Source organism: Homalodisca vitripennis, chromosome 8 (genome assembly GCF_021130785.1).
Source record: "Homalodisca vitripennis isolate AUS2020 chromosome 8, UT_GWSS_2.1, whole genome shotgun sequence".
Lineage (NCBI taxonomy): Eukaryota > Metazoa > Arthropoda > Insecta > Hemiptera > Cicadellidae > Homalodisca > Homalodisca vitripennis.
In genome coordinates, this window is record NC_060214.1 from 29,148,927 (window position 1) to 29,170,662 (window position 21,736).

A 21,736-nucleotide genomic window follows, 5' to 3' on the forward strand; every position below is an offset into this window, starting at 1 on the left:
TATAAATATTGTGTGATAGAGTAGTGTCACTTTAATGGTGAATAAACGCTGAACTGCTGAGATCTCAACTACATATAAGGCCACCTAATTGACTTCTCTTACACTTTTGCTCAATTTTATAGTTTTGTTTCTTTCTTGGCTTTCATGGAATCCATATAATTGTATTACATTTGAAACTTTTATTGTATTAACCTTTACCCATCCTATATTGGATATCTTCTGACATAATTAAATGCTCGCAACAGTCCCATGTCAGAGCTGTTTCGACAAAATATTTCATTGTTTATACTGTAAACAGGGGAATGTATAGTATAATAATTATTAGCAAGTGTCTACGCAGTTTAATAATATTTCATTGGATCACGGGGGAATTCACTTTGATAAATTTCTAAAATTACAACTCTGAATCAGCTGTTTGTGTTTTATTTGAAACTTAATAAACCGATCTTAGCTTACAAATATGGTAGTCAACTAAGCCTCATTTCATGATGTAACACAAAGTAAAAAATGATTGAGCTTTATGTACTGATTAATCAGTAAGGGTTGAAAGTGGAAAACCTTTTTTTTTGTGAATCATGTAAAAGAAAATCATCCTGGTCTTTGTTTAAAAAATACGGTTGGTGGAAAATAGTTCAGCAAGCAAGTTTTATTTTCCACAAAAAAAAAAATTAAATTCCATACCTTATTATAAATGGTGTCCAAAATGATTTTCTTGATAATTTATGCACAATCTAGTGCATATAAAAAAACAAAACCATGTGTAGCTTTTTTAATAGCATCTCAGTTGTTCTTAAGCAGTTCACAAGCATTTAAAATTTGGTTCAATAATTCTTTAGAATTAACTGGTTCTATGTATAAAAGTTGCTTTAAATGACGCCAATGGTTATTAAAAAACAAATCCTCTAGAGGTAGGTTTAGTTCATATTTCATTCAAGAAGGTCCTGAACTTAGTGTTAGTGCTTTAAATGACGCCAATGGTTATTAAAAAACAAATCCTCTAGAGGTTGGTTTAGTTCATATTTCATTCAAGAAGGTCCTGAACTTAGTGTTAGTGCTTTAAATGACGCCAATGGTTATTAAAAAACAAATCCTCTAGAGGTAGGTTTAGTTCATATTTCATTCAAGAAGGTCCTGAACTTAGTGTTAGTGCTTTAAATAACGCCAATGGTTATTAAAAAAACAAATCCTCTAGAGGTAGGTTTAGTGCATATTTCATTCAAGAAGGTCCTGAACTTAGTGTTAGTGCTTTAAATGACACCAATGGTTATTAAAAAACAAATTCTCTAGAGGTAGGTTTAGTTCATATTTCATTCAAGAAGGTCCTGAACTTAGTGTTACGTTGAGAGCTTTCCACTGTTCTAAAACATCCAGTCAAAATAACAGTAACAATAAAGTATTAAAGTAAAAATAAAATGTTTAGTTCATAATTATTTATCGAAATATGTAATGTATCAGTCAGGTGGTATCACTGTAAGAAACTTCATTGGAAAATTCATAAATGTCTTGTTTATGCTTGAAATGTTGATGGAAGAGGAAAACCTCCAACGGAGATGTGATTCGTGCAGGTGAGGCTGTGGAAGTGAGCAGCCTGGTGATGTTCCTGCACACCCACACTGTCCCGGTGCTCTCACTGGACGTCAGTGTGGTGGCGGTGTACGTCATGAACAACACTGCTCGAGTGGTACAGGCCACAGCTGCGCTGCCGTGCGCGCTGGTGTTACAGCCAGCCGTGCCCAGCAAGCAGGCAGAACACAAGATTACGCTGGCTGTGGCGCATTCCATCGTGCCACTCAACCAGCTCTTCCCAGGTATACTGGAATTTGTATTGACCATCAATAATATACAATTCAGCACATTATTCAAATGTATGCCTGTAATTATTTTATGATAAATAAATCAGTTAAAATAAAAAAACAATTTCAAAATAATTGAAAATATAAAGTAAATGACAATTATACACATTTTGTAAAGGCAACTTATTTATTTGGTTATTTGTAGAAGAATAGTTTTATTTTAACTTATCTCTTGTATTGAATTTTTAAAGTTTCCAAGAATCCAAATGTGATGTGTTGTGGGTAAGGAATTAAACCCATTGTTGTGTTTACAATTTTCAAAATGGTGGTAATTTTTCCTTATAAATTTTGGACCTTTTTCAATATGTGCGATTATTGTATTGTGTTTTCTGCATATTTACATTAGGAATAAGACTATGGGGATTTCATTTTCAAATTTCTAAAGATTTGATTTTTATTCTTTCTTTAATAATAAGATGGACCTATTAACAATTTCATTCTAATTTTAAGTCGCCTTATAGACTAAAAAGGTTGGATTTAATTCAAATTATAGTTATTTATTATTCCATCACGCCATCTTGTTTTAGCCAGCCGTGACGATTACCATTGGCTAGTCCCTCTGGTCAGTCGTAGGTGGTTAGTAGACGAGAGAAGACGTATTGTGACCTGTATTCCATAGTTCAGTTTTAATGATTAGTGTTCTGTATAGTTTTTTATTAAGTGCATGTTTATAGAGTTAGTGAAGTTGACAAACAACATGTAGGTTGTGATTCCTGACTTAGGCGTGCCACAACGTTTTGGTAAGATTTGTTTATTTTAACCTAGTTTGTAATTATTATGTATTAGGTTAGTTCTTTACTTGAAGAAGAGATCAGATTGCAGATCTCGAAACGTAGTGTTACTGATTTCTTGTTTCACTGAACGATGGCAAATGTCCGGAAAAATCCTGTTTCCTTCACAATCCTTCCATCGTCAAAAATAACCTTCAAACAAAGTATTCATTATTGTTATTTTTTATGCATTTATACATCCTTTCACCAACCACAATTTCACTAATAGGCATAGCCTAATACAAAAAAATTGAAGAATTGGTGATGTTTCAATTCCCGAAGAAATAATACCAATTAAATATTTTTTCTAATTTATGTAAATCACAGATTACCATTGCGTATATTTCACATCATTTTTGTTTACGAGTACCCCAACTTTCTTTCACGTGGAAATGTCTGAAATGAGGATTGCAAAAAGGTATAAAAGAAATGAACGAGAGAGCTGATACTTTGATGAAATCTAAGAAACAATTGTGGGTAAATGATTTGAGTGAGGATCTCAACCAAATTGGAGTGAAAGGAATTGGTGTAGAAAAGACCAGGGCTCTTCATAGATTGTCACGCTGAGGAGTAAATTAAAAAAACCATCAATAAATTTCAAACACATTACCATTAATAATTCTAAAATGACAAATTTTGTAAATATATTTTTATCTGGCTCCAAATTTACAGCCTCATCCTTCATCCCGTTCATTTGAAATGTGTTATATCAGGAAATCTGAACATCCCCATTCATCGCACTACTTGATATTAAGTGTATTGACTCGATCAAACGCCTACTCTATCAACTCCATATTTGGTGGAATTCTATATTTTATTCCATCACTAATGGAATATGTAATCAATACTACAAAAACATCAGTACCACTATAGTTTTCTGTAAAATAAACTAACAATATCATATGTTTTAGTATTTTTTTGTTGACATTGCCAGGTTGAGTTCACAAATATAAATCTGACCTTTTCACTATTTCAGTGTAACTCAGTATACAATGAGGTAGTTAGTGGATATGTCAGTACAAAAAGTGGTATTGCTCCCTGATACTTTGCAGGTAGTATTGTTAGTGTAATAGGTTATACATGAATGAAAAGATTTCTGTTTTCAATAAATTGTGGGAACAGAACTGACTGGGGAACAGTGGGAAGTGGCTGGGTGCTCGGAGACAGCTGTCGGACTCGCCCACCGCAGCGCACCCACTCTCACTGCCACTGTGATCGTGGGCAAGGGGGAGCCTCGTTACCGTGTCCAGGGAGACAGCACAGCCGCCATGTGTCTAGTCGTGTCCCAGCTGGTGGCCAGACTGGAGGCGAGACACAGGGGTGCCACCACAACTGTCACGTACACTGGAACGTCTCTCCCCACAACCTCCCTGCTCGCTGTGGTGGACCGACATATTGAACTGCGCAACCAGATCAACTCACTTCAAGTGAGTACTATCAACAAAGATTACAATTCCATACGGTCAATTTCGGTGGTGTACACAACCACTAGATGACCAAACCTGTGTGGCAACCCAGGCAGAATTTAAGGGGGTAGTAATTAACACTCCCCAAATGTTTTTTTAAAAGATATATTCTTTAGTTTTTGTTTTGCATAAAAGTAAATTTTAAACTCTAAAATGCATAAACGCGTTTTAAGATGTTTTAAAATTCTCCTGGATAGGGCCCCCAGACACCCCATTCCATGGGGGGGGGGTATTCCTTACCCTCACATCCCTAGTTGTGGCTCCCTCCCTAAACTTCATTCTTAATCTGCCCCCGTTAGCCAAACCCATTATCTCATATTGGATGAAGGGAAATCAGATTAACTCATATCTTTTTAAGAATGATAGATACTATTCCTTCCAGACTATGCTCTAATACGGTTCGCAAACTTTTTCTTCCTGCAACCGATTTTAGCACATACGTTTAAGCTCCAACCCCCTAAAATATTTTGCAGTGTGGTGATCAGTGATGGGCTTATTGAGTGTAGCTGGTTGTGAGGTGGTGGGGGGGGATTTGTTATCTATGGTAGAGGGAGAGGCAGTGGGTGAGGCAGAGGGATGGGGAGCATCCAGTTCGAATTGCGCAGTGGCTCAAGCACTTATGTCTCTTGTTCTATTCGGTCACGTATTGTTTGATTTTGTTCTAACTATGGATAAGTTTGTTAAGCGTGCAGGCCCTTTGACTTCTCATGCTAATCATGAACAGAAGAGGGGAAAAGTGAGAAAGTATACTGACAGTTATATCAAGTACTATGGATTTACGGTGCTCAGATATCGGCCACAATGTGTTATTTGCAACGAGTTGTTATCGGCCGAGAGTATGAAACCTTTCAAGATGATTCGCCATTTAGAAATACACTTTTTTGAACGTAAGTTAACTGTTTTAGATTACCAGAAAAATTCAGTAGTTAAGTTAAGTGGAAATAATGTGAGCAAAAGTGCTTTCCTAGCATCGTATCAAGTGGATTTACGAAAAGCAAAGAAAGGTAAGCAACACACGATTGCTGAAGACCTCATTCTACCTGTTGCTCAGGATATGGTTTCAACTATGATCAGTCCAGATGCAGCTAAGAAGCTTTCCACCCATCTGTTGAACAATTCGGTGGGGAAGCGCATTACTGAGATAACGGAATAACGGAAAATATGAAGGATCAGTTCAAAACAAATTTGCATAAAAGTGACTGACTACATTTCCATTCAAGTTGGCTAGTCTATGGCTGTATCGAGTTTGGCACAGTTTATGCCATGAAAGTGATAGTAATGTGAAAAAAGACATTTTATTTTGCAAACCTTTACCTAACCACCCGACAGGAAATGTTTAAATTCTGTAACCGATTCGCTTCAAATTGATTTTCAAAAGTGTATTTCAATCTGAAATCAGAAATTCTTTATTGATAATCTTTAAGATTACAAGTAGCGTCAATTAACAAAAAGTTTACATAGTTATAAAATATAAAAGTTCATGTTTGTCTCTGTTAAGTTGTCAGTATCCATAAGTAAAATTCCTCCACTGTGTAGATGGTTCTTTGCAAGAGCCAGTTCTTTATTGCAGTCTTCATGTTAATGTGATTGTTTTCATTTTTCTTAATTTCTTCTGGCAGAGCATTAAAAAGTTTTTTCCCGGCATAGGTTGGTTTTTTCTCAAATACAGCTGTTCTGTGAAGAGGTAGTGAAAAGTCTTGACCATGTCTTGGGTTATGTTCATGAAGATTACTATTTCGAGGAAAGTCTTTTGATAAGCAGTACAATATCGTTTCCAGAATATATAGAGAAGTCACTGTCAGTATATTCAATTCTTTAAAAGTAGCTCTGCAGCTTTCTCTAGGTCCTAGCTTCCCCATTAACCGGATTGCTTTCTTCTGAGTTTTGAGGACTTTTAGTAGGTTAAATTGAGTTGTGCCCCCCCATGCTGCTATCCCATACCTGAGATGACTTTCAAATAGGGCATAGTACGCTATTTTGGTATATTCAAGAGTGCTTGTTGCATGGGTCCTTCGCAAAGCATAGAGTGATGAATTTAGCTTCAGGCATAAGTTGTCAATGTGATTTGTCCATGTGAATGTATTATTTAGTGTTATTCCTAAATAATTCATGTCCTCTGTTTCTTGAATACCAGGGATTTCGGACACATAGTTTTTATTAGTTCCTAGAGTGAGTTGTTTAGTTTTCAAGCTGTTTAAGACCAGATCATTGTATTTGCAATATTGTTGGGCCATATTGAATGAGATGTAGGAGTTTATTTCTAGCTGTTCAACATCCTTCTGGGCTGAAAGTAGTACGGTATCGTCTGCGTACATGATGGAATTTGTGTAGTTTTCCAAGAATGCAGGTCATTGATGAATAAAATATATAACACTGGTCCTAAGACGGAGCCTTGGGGAACCCCTCGAGTCATAGGTAGTTTTTCAGATTTAACAATACAGGTCTCTCCCATTCTTCTCTGTTTAACCTGTACAACTTGGTATCTTTCGTCAAATAACTCTCAAACCATTTAAGGCTGACTGTTGGACGCCAAGAGTTTGTAGTTTGGCTAGGATGAGCTTATGGCCAAGACAGTCGAAAGCTTTGCTCAAGTCTAAAAAGATACTATTGATGGTGTTGCCCTCTTCCAGGATGTCTGTAATATATTCAACAAGGTCTATTATTGCAGTTGATGTAGATCTTTCTTTTCTGAAGCCATGTTTATTATTGGATTGGAGGTTATTGTCTTGTAGGTGAGTGAGTAGTCTAGAAAGAGTGATCTTCTCTATTATTTTTGATACAGTTGGTAGTAGTGAAATGGGACGGTAGTTTGTTGCTTCATCTTTGTTTCCTTGTTTATATTTAGGGTATACTTTGGCCTGTTTTAAGTTTTTTTGAAATATGCTCTGTATAAAGGATATGTTAGTGATGTGAAGGATTGGTTTCAGAAGTTCAGCTTTGCAAAATTTTATGATTTTTGATTAAATCTCGTCCAAACCCGAGGAGGTTTTACTTTTCAATGAACGGATTGTTTGTTTAATTTCTTTGGCTGTGGTTGGGGTCATTTCTGTTATTGTGGTATCTATATTGTAGCATGGACTATACAGTAAGTTGTCATTCGATATGTGGTGTTGCTTTAGCGTGTTTTCTGCTATATTTACAAAGAAGGTGTTAAAGTGGTCAGCGATTTTCTTTGGGTCCGTTTCTTTTATTCCGTCGATTGTTAAATGATTCAAGTCTGATGTTGATTGGTTCTTAGCAGCTCTGCAGTGATGGTGCCAAAGCAATGACTGGGAAAGACAGCAGTTTCTTGTGATGGATGAAAAATGTCATGCCTAATGACTCTTGGATTCATTGTTTTTTGCTTCATCAGGCATTAGCTACCAAGGTCATGTCCACCAAGCTAAAAACATTGTTGAACGTAACTGTTAAGGTAGTCATTACAATGTCGACTGTTATCACAGATATGCGAAGAAATGGAGGCACAGTACAAATGCCTCTTGCTTCACACAGAGGCAAGGTGTCACTAGGGAAGATGTTTTCTCGAGTGTTCGCTTTGCACTCTAAGCTTAAGACATGTTTTCAAGTTGCAAGTAAAGACCTTGTCGGTTTTTTGGTGACAATGAATGGCTATTAAAACTTGCTTATTTAGCAGACATATTTCATCATCCGATCAATCTCAACGTTTCCTTGCAGGAAAGAGACAAGACCATACTTTTTGCACAAGATAAAATCAACTTTTTTTTTAAGAAATTAGCCACTTGGTTAACCAGGGTTGAGAAGAATATATTTGAAAACTTTAAACTGACAAATGAGCTCATCACATCCCTTGATCAAAGCGATGATGATTATCCTGACATTGACAACCTGTCCAAACTGGTTACTCCTCACTTGCAAGATCTACGAGAGTGAGGTTACATACATCGCCTCCGGTGTTTGATTGTGGACCTCAGCGTTTGTCGGAGTAATCTCAGCCTTCTTTGTCTCTCTGGTCTGAGTAACGGTAACGTGTGTCTGGCTTATATTCTAGAAGCACATATTTTTAAGTAAAATTTTAAGTTTAGTGATATCAAAATGTTTAACTAGATCACCTATTAAAACTTGTAAATGTTTCTGAGTGTAATTTGTTTTGGTTTGATAAATAATAATGGTGTGTTATGTTATTACTTACTCCACATTATAGGGTCATCTTTATGTTAGAATAATTAATGGTGAACTAAAACCCTTTTTTGAAAATTAATTTTAATTTGATTTCATACACGTTTCGGTATAAACCATCTTCAGTCTGTACATTAACCTCTAACTATAAAATAAATAAATAAACAACTAAATATACACATGTGGACCATTTAAACAGATGTTAAATTTATATGACACAGTTGTAATTTTGATTAGTATTCTGTGTTTAATATTTTCTCAAAGATAGAATATGTGTATGAAATAAAATTAAAATTAATTTTCAAAAAAGAGTTTTAGTTCACCATTAATTATTCTAATAATGATATGATATATTCAGCTGTTAAAAGACGAACCACGCGTTTCATATGAAATTAATTTTGTTGAACAACAGAACTGTATTAATGAAGTTGGTGAGCAATGCAATACACATGCTCATATATAAATGTAAAATTTGAAGTGAATAAAATTAATTAAATCCGGAGCTTATAATTGCTGAGTAGTATCTTAAGTGACGAAACTTGATTTGAAATACCCTAGATTACGTAACATATGGTAATTTGACACTTGAATTATTAAAATTAAAATAACAAATTTGGTTATTAAATTAAACAATTATATTCACCACTCCAGTACAGGTAACAGAAACAATTTGAGCCCGTTTACTATGAACTAATAACACCTAAACAACGAAGTTCAGCACATGGGTCAAAGAATTGAAATTAAAACCAGATCTTCATTAAATGGTACTCAACTGATGGGCTATTAAATCAACAAAGAAACCAAACTACGACAAGTGGCATCTCTAACATCGGGCTGGAATTACAAATAATCAAACCCTAAAATAGATCTTCCACAGATGGCACCACCATTGGGCTGTTGTGATTGAAATTAAATTCGAGTTACTACAGTTTATGATTATATGCCTTATTTTTCTAGCCATAGTTTTATTCTTTAAACTTTCAATATAGAACTACAAATGAGGAAACAAATCTTTATCCCAATTTATATGACTTGACTTCCTTTTTAAAGCGCCAGGAAATGGGATTTAACTGTCTCAGGAATTTGTTTACTTAATAAAACTTTTTTTTATTTCTTGTATATTTTGTATGTTGATTATTTTGTTTTATAAATATGACAAACTATATATATATAAAGTGTAAGCTGTATCATTAGACACCCGTACAGTGCCACCCTCCCAAAATTAAATCTGTCCCATTATGGAAGTGACCTTTTAATGTAAAGAATATGAACATTGTGGTTTGTTGGTTTATATTTAGCAAACCTCGAAATCTTTTGTAGATGTAATAAACTATATATGTTTTAAAAATATATTAAGTAAAAGAATTGACGGTATAAAGTTAAAGAATAAACATTTTTTTTAATCTTGTCTAGTGCAACATTTATATGTACAACTTGTAAGCAGCTAAAATGAAGTTCTGTAGGCCTACTTCAAATAAATTTATGTTTAGTTTTGAAACCGCACATCTCCGTTCGCACACCCAAAATAGACAATTAGGAAGCGCGCACCCATGGTAGCGAACGGGATGGCGGATCAGAATTAAACCTAGAAGGAAAAGAAACACAGTGGATAGCATGCTCAGATTCATTTACTTATCATTCATTTACCTTAGATATTCACCACCAACACAGAGTAGAAAAAAATAACATCTTTAACCAAGATCAGAACCTCCTGTTGAAAAAACAATATTGCCTAGACAAATTAAAAAAAATCTCATTACTACAATTAACTCCAAAATTTCTGTCATATGTTACAGGTGCACCTAGATAAATAAAAAATGCTCAGTTTTTATATGTTATTATTTAAATTTTTGTATTGCAGGTCAATTCATCATACCTATTGTAAATTTTCAACCTCAGTGGAGGAATTATTTTCTGTGGGTTAAAGAAGGAAAACTGAAAATGACAGCTCAGTGTGTATGGTGTAATTTCACATTTTGATTTGATTAAATGGGCCGTTCTGCTTTAAAAAGCCATGCAAAAGGCAAAAAACATCAAGCCAATATTTGTTACACTATGACTGATAAAGATCAGCATGCATCGGCATGTGGAAGACAAAAGAAAGGCTACTTTTTAGTTGAAGAGCTGCACAGCATAAATCAAGAAATTAAAAAAATTAAGTCTTAAATAAGAGAGCACTTGTAAATAATAGAAATATACATAAAGTATATTCAAATTCAAATTTGTTTATACCACCTATTTTTCATCACCATCATACTCTTGTAAGTATTGCAATTGTGTTTTAACGTAGAAAAAAAGTTAATAAAATAAAAGGTTGGTTTACTAATACTTTTTCTATAACAAAATTATTTTAACAGACACCCTTCAGAATATGCTGACTCTTCTGCATTGTCGTTTGGAAGCGCTAAGTGTTATATTTAGACTTTATTTTCTATAGAGCATGAGGTCTTTGAATTAGAAAAAAGGTCTTGAATTTAATTATTATGATTGCTAGACGCCCAGCTCCAAGTACAATGATTAGATGTGATAGACCAACCCTCTCTGAACTAATCAAAATAAAGGTGAATCAATTAAATTATGCCAAAATATGACCTGTTTGTGATGGTTGCTCGGTTCATTATAAATGGTTTTTTCTAAGAGAATATACTAGACACACACCATATTAGAAAAATCAATCATAACTAAGAACCAAAACTGTACTCGGATCAATTCTATATTTCTAAAATTTTAAATGGAATCAATGACTTTTAGAATAAATTCCTTTTCGATGTTTGCATTTTGTCAAGAGAAATTAATTTAATGGTTCTCTTTTTAAAAAACTACAGTTGTGTTTTGCTAAGTAAATGGTCATTGTTTTACAACTGTCTACGGCACTGACTGGTAACAACGTGTCATTTTTGCGGACCAGGAGAATCTCGGCCAACAGACAACTCAGTATCGGGCGATCCAGCGACGGCTTCTGAGTAAGCTGAGAGAGAAGACAGTGCTGCCTCTGGTGGGACTGGACAGGATACTGGCCGACACTCATCGACAGATCGTGGAGACTTCTCATGCCATCGAGGACACTCAACTGGTAACCGAGAGTGAATTTGTTAAATCCGTAGCCTGCCGCTGGATAGATGATTTTCAATTGATTTCGTAGAAATATAAGATATTTTTGACTATGAAAATTTAATTTAAATTAGTAGTTTGAACTGTTTGTCTAAAAGATATGACTAATCTATTGGCCTTCTTTTGATTGGTCTTTCACACCCTTAAAAGTAAAAAAAAGTAAATTAAAGAATGTCTTATTTTACCAGGCGAAGTTAGGGCTAATAAACCCTCTCTAACACTTAACCTGGGGACCAACGGCTTAAGGGGGCTGGCCCAGTAAAAAAAAAATTTTTTTGCAATTTTTTTTGCAATTTTTTTTTATATTTTTTAATTTTTTCTTGTTTATTTACAATTAATTTGATGTAAATATCATGGGCATACGATTTTTTTTGGCTGAGTTACAGGTAAAAGTGTAAACGTATGTCAGACAAGACTTTGTTTTGATTCTATTTTCCAGTCTTTTATACCAACAAGCAGTTGCTTCAAACAGTCTTGGGACTTTTAAACATAAAAACACTATCCCCAAAGCCATCATGCTGGAGATAAAACCAATATTTGTAGACCTAACAATTCCAAACCTCCTCCAAAGATGTCTTATGGGAAAAACACAGAACTCCAACGAAAGTTTCAACAGTATTTTGTGGTCACTGTGTCCTAAAAAAGGATTTGCAGGAAGGGATATTGTGGAAATAGCTGCTCATGAAGCTTCCCTGATATTTAATGAAGGGAATAATGCAAAGTCAAAAGTGCTAGACCACTTGAAAATCAAACCCGGAAAACACTTCAACAGCTGCATGGAGACTTTTGACGTTCGACGAGTGCGCGACGCAAATAAAAGAACTATGTTGGCAAGTCTGGAAGAAAGGAGAGCAAGGAGAAGGCTTAGAATAGAAAAGGAAAGTCAAGACAAGGAAAAGGAAGGTGTTTCTTATGCTGCTGGAGGATTTTAGAGTACCATTTTAGTAAATTTATCAATAAAATATGTTTGTTTGCGATTTCCCGAAACATTGTTTTTTTTCCTATTATTTACATCATAACTCCAAAAGTTGGAGCAATCTTCACCAAATTTTCACCACATCTTCATTTTAGCTGTGTAAATGGCTTGAACTAAAATTAAAATGGTGAGTAAAGTATTTCTTATATTCCAAGCCTATTTACCTTCTAAAAAGTCAATTTTTTTGGTAAAACTACTTTAAAATTCAGTAATTTTTTTTATTTGTACATTTTTTTATATATTTTTAGTTCAGGCCAAGAAACTATTGCCTAGGAACAAGATACATTTTATTTTGTGAAATTATCTCATAAGGTAGATTATTTATCATGTTAAAACCATTAGACTAAAGATTTTTTTTGCAAAAAAACAAAAATTAAAAAAAAATAATAAATTTTATATTTACAATTTTGTTTTTTCTTAAGTGTGTATAAAAAGTCTATTTTGACTTAACCTGAAAGTTTCAAACAAATTGGGCAATATTTGACTGAATACAAAATTGTTTTCCAAAACCATGCAAACGTGATTGCGATACTGGGCCAGCCCCCTTAAAGGTGACTTCCGAACCACCACCAATGGCCGGGCAGGCGGGCCGCTTGTAAGGACAGGATCGCTCAGCGGTAACCTGTCCAAACAGCGGCCACGCTCGGCGTTGCTTGATCTGGTTATCTTGCGATAACCGCCGTACCCACTACACTGCGCCATTGTCACCCTTACCACTGTGTGTGGCAGAATATTTTGAGAAACCACAGAGTACAGATTTTATTAGTCCTTAGAGAGACTTTTAAATTTAAAGCAATTTATTTATGAGGGTTTTAAAAACTTGATTTACAAAAATTGGAAGATTTGTCACAGAATGTATATTATATAATTATGTATATGTAAATTTTTGAATGAGCTTTTGTAATTTGTGTGTGTATCCTACCATTTAACACGTTCAAGGCGGTGTGAGCCACCAATGACTAATAGTATGATTTTATTGAGTACCGTACAGAATTTGACCAAATGTGGACTCTATTTTGGATATTTTTAATAATTTTTACCGATTTAATTAAAGATTAAAGTGGAGAAAACTATATTTTATAATTATTACAAAAAAATTATTACAACTTCATTACCAATTATTACAAGGCGGTGTGAGCCACCAATGACTAATAGTATGATTTTATTGAGTACCGTACAGAATTTGACCAAATGTGGACTCTATTTTGGATATTTTTAATAATTTTTACCGATTTAATTAAAGATTAAAGTGGAGAAAACTATATTTTATAATTATTACAAAAAAAGAGTGTTACTATGTATGAATCATCGTTGGCTCATGCCACACATGAATTATTTTGGTTACACAATCATACCTTGCGTGCGGCATGAGTCACCCTTATTCAGGCATGCACAGTTTGTTTTCCTTGTTTACGTTGATTTCAATTGATGTTATTGTTTGCTACGTTACTGCATTAGCCCCCAAAGATATGGGGTCTGTTTTTTTGAATTATAGTTTATTCAATAATTCATTACTGGTTTGATTAGGCAATACTGTGAACATTAACAGTTTGCGGCATGAGTCAGTTTGCGATGACTCATGACAGTTATAAAGAGTAAATGCCGGATACTGTAGCGTTCTAGAGCTGATATACATTAAACTATCAGGTGCAGAAGTCCACCAACTTCATTAGTCACATGTAACTAATACCTGACAGATATAATGTATCTTTATGAATCACTGGTGACTCACGTTGTGATACTCATATGCAGCTAATGGGTGCAAGTATGTGGCAGGCCCTGGCAGTGTGTGGATGTGAGCTGAGCTGCGAAGTGCGGCTGGTGCTGACCTTGGTCAGACTCTGCGACTCGACTAATCCCAAAGACTGGGCTGATCTGGCCGCTGCCATGTCTTATGTCCTTCACTCCTCGGAGACTCAGGTAGGCTACTGACCTGTTTGAGTCATTCAGGGCTGGCGTAAGCTATTCCGGTGCCCTAAGAAAATATACTATTGCCACCCCTCCAATACAAACTACATCACTCTCTCCTCTCCCTCCAAACAGGAATAGCGATTCTTTCATAGCATGTTTTTAAATGTAACAAAGCGTTAAGTACCAATACAACAGAGTATTTGTGTTTTATGTTCCAAACAGAATTTAATAAATAAAAAAAAACCCGTTTACAATCCAGCAGAAAAATTTGTATTTAAAAAAGTTTGCATAGGATTTATTGATTACTCCATTTTTAATTTTAATTTGTGAAATATGACACAGTTCACTTGATTCTACAGTTTGGTCGAAGTTCATTGATTGGATGAATAGTCTTCAAAGTCTTTCTCTGTAATTTTCGAACAATTGTAAGTTTTAATTAACTCTAGTGTCAAGAAATTGCGCTCACCATTAGCAACAACATATACGGGTAGTCAACACTTCTTCTATTGAGGAACAGTTGGTAAGATTATTGCTGGGGATGTAGTTCAAGACATCTTGCAGATTGCAGTATTAGGATACTCCCCTTGCAATAGCTTGAGATTCATTACATAGGTAATTTTCTTCAATGTCTTTAGCATTTTCATTTGTCTAAATTTATACATCTGCCATTTTTAGTCTTTTTGTCACCCTCTGAAGATGCTGCCCGAGATGGCCACCTCTGTAGTCATGTAGTTAAAATGTATTATTAAAGCTCTTCAAAGACTACCGAGCTACTTTGTTTACATGTTGGGTTCTTTACTTTTTTCATAAATAAGCCGCTAATGTAATATCCTTTGGGAGATGTTGAACCAATATATTTTGGTTTTTATGGAGTACAATATTAACATTTGGGGTGTAATGCAATATCTTCCCTACTTCTAGTGCTATAATTATAATTATTCCTGACCAGTCTTAAATTCTATATTATCTCTTTAATAGAATAGCTTAATAAACGTAAAGGCCATGTATGGTCATTGCAAAGCGTTTTTTACATTGTTGATCTTGTATTATTCTTTTTGTTGTTTCTGTTGTAACAAAGTGATCATGTTTTGTCTCTCAATATAGTAGTTGTTGAATATTATAACAATTAGAGTAGAGAAACATAAAAAAAATTGCATTAAAATGAGAGAATTGTATTAAGGATCAACAATTGATATTTTGATACCTATGCTCAAACACAATTCCAATTCTAATAAACAAAATTTTATGGGATTGGAACCATTTCGGTTATCCTTTTAATGCCAGAGGAATTTCCGAATTTTTTTTTAGTTAGTGATGTAAAAATTCCATATTCTATCTGTTCTTCTGAATTATAACAACTGCAACTATTCGCTAAAAGAATTGTGTGAAGTAAAAATGTTTAATGGAAATTTGTTTTTAAATAAATTGACTTATTGAATATTTGTTCAGATATCTTGTTGGGAAAGATATGACAATTTTTACTGCAATGGGAGGTTTTTCTTTCCTATTACAAGTGAATTTTGTTGTTAAAAGGGTTGGGAAGAAGTTTGCGAGCCAGGGGTAAACTACCTTTTGTCGACCAGCCTAGCAAAGTCAGTGCGGGATCATCAGCGCACTGCAGTGGAGGCTTTGCGTGACCCTACGCGCTTCAAGAAGCACATCACAGTCGCTCTGGATCGTGTCATGGCTGGGACAGCAGTGAAGTCCCGGGAGGAAATGAGAGGTACAGATCACACTGATAGGTTTTTGTGTCTGAGAATGGGAGGGGCTGTGGCTGGGACAGTATTGAAATTCAGGATGGAACTTTGAGTACTGATCACACTCACACAGGTTTTGGGAATGGGAATGGGAAGCTGTTGCTGGGACTGTATTGAAATCTAGGTTGGAACTGAGAAGTACTGATCACACTCACAGAGTTTTTTGTGTTTGGGAATGGGAAGCTGTGGCTGAGACTGTATTGGCATCCAGGGCGGAAACTGAGAAGTACTGATCACACTCATATAGGTTTTGGTCTTTGGGAATGGGAGGCTGTGGCTGGGACTGTATTAGTATCCAGGTTGGAACTGAGAAGTACTGATCACACTCATATAGGTTTTGGTCTTTGGGAATGGGAAGCTGTTGCTGGGACTGTATTGAAATCCAGGGCGGAAACTGAGAAGTACTGATCACACTCACACAGGTTTTGGTCTTTGGGAATGGGAGGCTGTGGCTGAGACTGTATTGGTATCCAGGTTGGAATTGAGAAGTACTGATCACACTCACACAGGTTTTGGGAATGGGAATATGTTACTGGGACTGTATTGAAATCCAGGGCGGAAACTGAGAAGTACTGATCACACTCACACAGGTTTTGGTCTTTGGGAATGGGAGGCTGTGGCTGGGACTGTATTGGTATCCAGGTTGGAATTGAGAAGTACTGATCACACTCACACAGGTTTTGGGAATGGGAATATGTTGCTGGGACTGTATTGAAATCTAGGTTGGAACTGAGAAGTACTGATCACACTCACAGAGTTTTTTGTGTTTGGGAATGGGAAGCTGTGGCTGAGACTGTATTGGCATCCAGGGCGGAAACTGAGAAGTACTGATCAAACTCAAATAGGTTTTGGTCTTTGGGAATGGGAGGCTGTGGCTGGGACTGTATTGGTATCCAGGTTGGAATTGAGAAGTACTGATCACACTCACACAGGTTTTGGGAATGGGAATATGTTGCTGGGACTGTATTGAAATCCAGGGCGGAAACTGAGATGTACTGATCACACTCATATAGGTTTTGGTCTTTGGGAATGGGAATATGTTGCTGGGACTGTATTGAAATCCAGGTTGGAACTGAGAAGTACTGATCACACTCACAAGAGTTTTTTGTGTTTGGGAATGGGAGGCTGTGGCTGGTTTACAAAAACAACTTACAAAAAAAAAGTAGTTTTTGTAAACCAAAACACACTGAACACACCAGTGTGTGCAGTAATCACTGGTATAACTGCCACTAATGCTTGTGGTGGTGTAATTCAGTACTAGAGGTCCATGTACCTGATTTATTGTGTAACAAAACACACTGAACACACCAGTGTGTGCAGTAATCACTGGTATAACTGCCACTAATGCTTGTGGTGGTGTAATTCAGTACTAGAGGTCCATGTACCTGATTTATTGTGTAACAAAATAGCACTGAAAACAGTTCTGTGTATAATATTATACACTTATACTTATTTTCAAATTAAAAGAATTCCTTTGTATATATTGTTCTTGTAATGGAGAATATATTAGTAAACCATCAGTGCTGTGCGATTTCTATACACTAAGACCCAATTTGCTGAGAAATTACTCCCTCTCAGAACTGCCCTCTGCGTTGTTTTAAGACAATGGACAAGGTATCAGAGAATTCCTAATGTGATTTGTTCCATTTGGCTGAGCTATACCCAACACATCTTACTACTGTTTTTTTTTTTATTTGTACCATCCTTTCTAAATACCATTATATAGAAACAGTGATATTAACATGCGGATCGGAGACCGCTTCCTAGTCGTAGAGTTTAGTTAATGTTTGCCAGTTGCTTTCGAGCTCTCTTTATTCATGTTCTTTATGTATTCAAATAAAAAATACATCATAATAATACATAATAATTTATATGTATTGTAAATGTCTTTCTTTCTTTCTTATTAGGTGTCTCTCCGATAATGGAAGGAGAGGAAGATCGTGCCAGTGCCAATCAGACTCTCAGGCGAGGACCCAGTGACAAGGAGGTTTATCTGAAACTGCTACCCACGAGAGAAGCTTTGCAAACAAATGGTATGAAGAATGTATAGGATGCAAATAAATTTCACTTCTAGTTTGAGTGCACAGCATCCATGAAAGATTGCAAAAATGTACAGTATTATGAAATATCTGTTTTTAATTTAATGTAGCTACATGTACAGTCAAACCTCAATATAGCAACCCTCAAGGGACCGGACAGAAAATTCGTTATATCGAGTATTTTGTTATAATGAGGTTCGTTATATTGAGGTTAGGTTAGGTACAATTCGCTACATCGAGGTTCACAGACCATCGGGTCGGTCGTGAAATTGTATGCTATACTGTATTTAAATAGTGTGTAAAACGAAATAAAAATGCATTTAATTTGGAACAATGAAACTTTATTTTTAATTTTTTTTTACACTACAAAATACACTATGTAAAAAAAAATACAGTACTTGTACAGTACAGTACGATCTCAATCTCCTTTTATGCCTTATTCTGCCCGTCCTCATGGGCCACTGGCCTGTGCGAGGATCTTATCAAACAGAATAAGGGAGAGAGTCGATACGGTACAAGGTCGATGGTACTGATAAAAAGTGCAATGGTCACAGACAGGATTTGAACCTGCGCTATCTCTAACTCAGACTCAAAGTCCAACGTCTTAGACCACTCGGCCATCGGCACTTGCAGTATTAACTAAACTAAAAATTACAGATTGTTAAAGTTTAGATGGCCTAATCTACATTTTGTGTTTCAATGGCATCATTATTGATGCTGTTTTCGCCCTGTTTGTTAGAGTAAAAGTCAGTAATAGTAGTCTGCTTACGTGATGTGACGTTGATAATATCCAATGAGCAATCCAATTCAGTTATAGATTTTACCACACTTTCACTCAAACCACCCTTTTTAAGAAAAAAACACTTAAGAACAAACTATTACAAATTGTAGTTTCTGTAACTTTACTCCACGCTTATGTGATCATCCATATGGCGTCCAAGACATTTATATTTGTAGGGAAACGGTTTTCCATGTCTCTAACGAACTGTTGTACGACCTCTTTTCTATAATTTACTTTAAAACTTCGGATAATGCCCTGGTTAAGCGGTTGCAGTTTGGAGGAAGATACTCGACCTTAATATTACTCAGCCTAGGAGTGTCTCCATGAGCCGTGCAGTTATCAATGAAGATGAGAATGTTCTTCTTTTTCTTATTCATATCTTTGTTAACACTTTGAAGCCATGCCCTGAAAGCGTCACAATTCATCCAAGCCTTTGTATTCGCCATGTAGTCTGTAGGAAGTTCATTCACGGTTTTAAAACAACATGGTTTTTTCGCTTTTCCAATTACTAAAGGCTTTAATTTATGAGTCCCTGTGCAGTTTGCTCCCAGCATAACTGTTAAACGATGTTTACTATTTTTTCCACCATGGCATTTATCACCCTTAAATGACAATGTTTTGTCAGGTAAACATTTGTAAAACAATCCAGTTTCATCTGCATTATAGATGTTTTCTGGTGCATATCCCTCGGTTAGCTCAGGAATATTATCTTTCCACTCAGTACAAACACCTTCATCGACTTTGCACTTTCACCGCACACTTTTCTAAAAATAAGTTCATTTCGTTTTTTAAAGTTTTGCAACCATCCATTGCTTGCTTGAAAGTTCTCGTGTCCCAGTTCAAAAGCAAACTGTTGGGCTTTTTATTGAAGTATAGGTCCACTAATTGCAATATTTTTGTCTCGGAACTGCTTCAACCATTTAACCACACACTCCTCTACGTCCATCAGCTCACACGATCTTATCTTTCTGATTTTGGAACACAGTACACTTTCGTCATCGAACTTCTCTTTCTTTTTAAAAATTGTAGCTAAAGTGCTGGGCGAAATGCCGAATTCTTTCGTGATGTCCAATTTTTTTTTATGGATTGTCTTCAATGCATTTGATAATTTTTTGTTTACACTCTACGCTTATAGCGCGCCGTTTCTTTTTGTTATTGGCGTCCATCGTCACTAAACTACTGTAACTTAATTCCGAAGCACCGCACAATCCAAACTTTCCACAAAAACTGAATAAACTCGTCTAGCAGTTCAGACCGGAGTGGCTGTGACTAAGCTTTCATGTCGAGACACGATTGTTTGTTTGTTGTCCAATGTTACCGTTTCGACGTTTGTTTACGTTCGTTATAACAAGGTGCAGTCGTGGAACATTCGTTATATAGAGGTGAATTTCACTACAAGAGGTTCTAACAACGAAAAATTCACTATACCGTGGTATCCAGGATTAATAAAAATTCGTTATATGAAGGTTGTGAGCACGCTTTATTCGTTATGTAGAGGTAAAATTTGCATTGCTTCTTATGGAGACTTCTAGGGGATTAAAAAACATTCGTCATATCAAGGAATTTGTTATATGGAGGTTTGACTGTATTATCATTTAATTTCTTTGTGTTTTTAGTTTAATGTAGCTAGAAATGTTATCATTGAATTTTTTGTGTTTTTAGTTTAATGTAGCTAGATGTATTATCATTTTTTTATGTTCTTTATGAAAGAAAAAATCTTTGACAACTTCTACCCACTAAATTATCTCTAATAGTGTTCAACAAACTGAATTAAAATAAAGGTTTGCATTAATTTAAATATTGATAAAAATTTAACATATTGATTACATTAGCTCAAAATTATCTACGGTTTTTTCTAATTAAAAGTAAATTGTATGGAAACAAATTATGTTAGATCCTCTTATTTTTCTTATTTCCAATCAATTTTTAGATATGGTGTAATATTTTATGGAAACTGCAGCAGAATAGATGAAATATTAATATTTCAAAGTTATCAGGATCATATGTGGTGTCAGTTTTTTTTTTTTTTTTTTTTTTTTTTTTTTTTTTTTTTTTTTTTTTTTTTTTTTTTTTTTTTTTTTTTTTTGTAAAACTTTATTTATAAATTTAAAAATTCAAACTATCTTCAATCTATACATATATGACTTAGTTTTGTATACTTTTCATAATCCTAAAAATATGAAGTAGGGTGATTATAGCTATGATACTACGAGTAAGGCAAGTAGGCTACAATCAATGTTTGCATTGATAAAACAATTATTAATAGTCACCAGATTGTTTCATTAAAAATGTACAACAAATTACATCATTAAAAAAGTACCCTAAAAAAGTGTTTTATTAAACTAGATTCTGTAATTGGCTTCTGAATGTAGCATTTGCAACATAGGCAAATTAATATTTAATTAATTAATTACTATATGAGAAAATGTATACTAAAATATTTTAGATTTTTACCTGTATTAACTTGACGAAGCTTATTGAAATTTGTTTTACTTAATAGCTAGTAAAGAATCTGAATCTAAGTACATTTTGTCAAAACATAGGTAAAATTAATAGTGCAATATCGCAATAGTAAAGCCAATTTACAGGGGAGATGATCACAAAGAATTTATGAACTACCGTCCTATATCGTTATTATTAGGTAAAATAGTTGAATTGTATGTACAGATTATTTAATAAAATATTTGTCAGAAAACAAAATTATAACATCAAGTCAATACGCTTATGAAAGAGGTAAAGGCACCAATGATCTATTAAATAAGTGATTTTTGAAATTTTGTAAATAATATATTAAATGAGAAAAAACACATGCTATGACTAGTTGATTTTTTGAAAGCGTTTGACTCATTAAAACATTGCAAAATACATTAGTGAATATTTGAAAGATTGGTTCAGAATTTGTTTAGAAAATAGGAAATTAGTTTTTAAAACCAAA

General features: G+C 34.8%; 1 protein-coding gene across 1 annotated transcript in view; it reads left to right on the top strand.

Annotated features, from left to right (window-relative positions):
- The window catches only part of LOC124367459 (protein PTHB1), a 59,369-nt gene that overhangs the window by 33,238 nt on the left and 4,395 nt on the right, over positions 1–21,736 (top strand). Inside the window, exons 9-14 of the mRNA XM_046824284.1 lie at positions 1,566–1,808; positions 3,746–4,050; positions 11,135–11,299; positions 14,090–14,233; positions 15,758–15,947; positions 17,889–18,014. Coding sequence (XP_046680240.1) covers positions 1,566–1,808; positions 3,746–4,050; positions 11,135–11,299; positions 14,090–14,233; positions 15,758–15,947; positions 17,889–18,014 — 1,173 coding nt within the window. The remainder of the gene's footprint in view (positions 1–1,565; positions 1,809–3,745; positions 4,051–11,134; positions 11,300–14,089; positions 14,234–15,757; positions 15,948–17,888; positions 18,015–21,736) is intronic.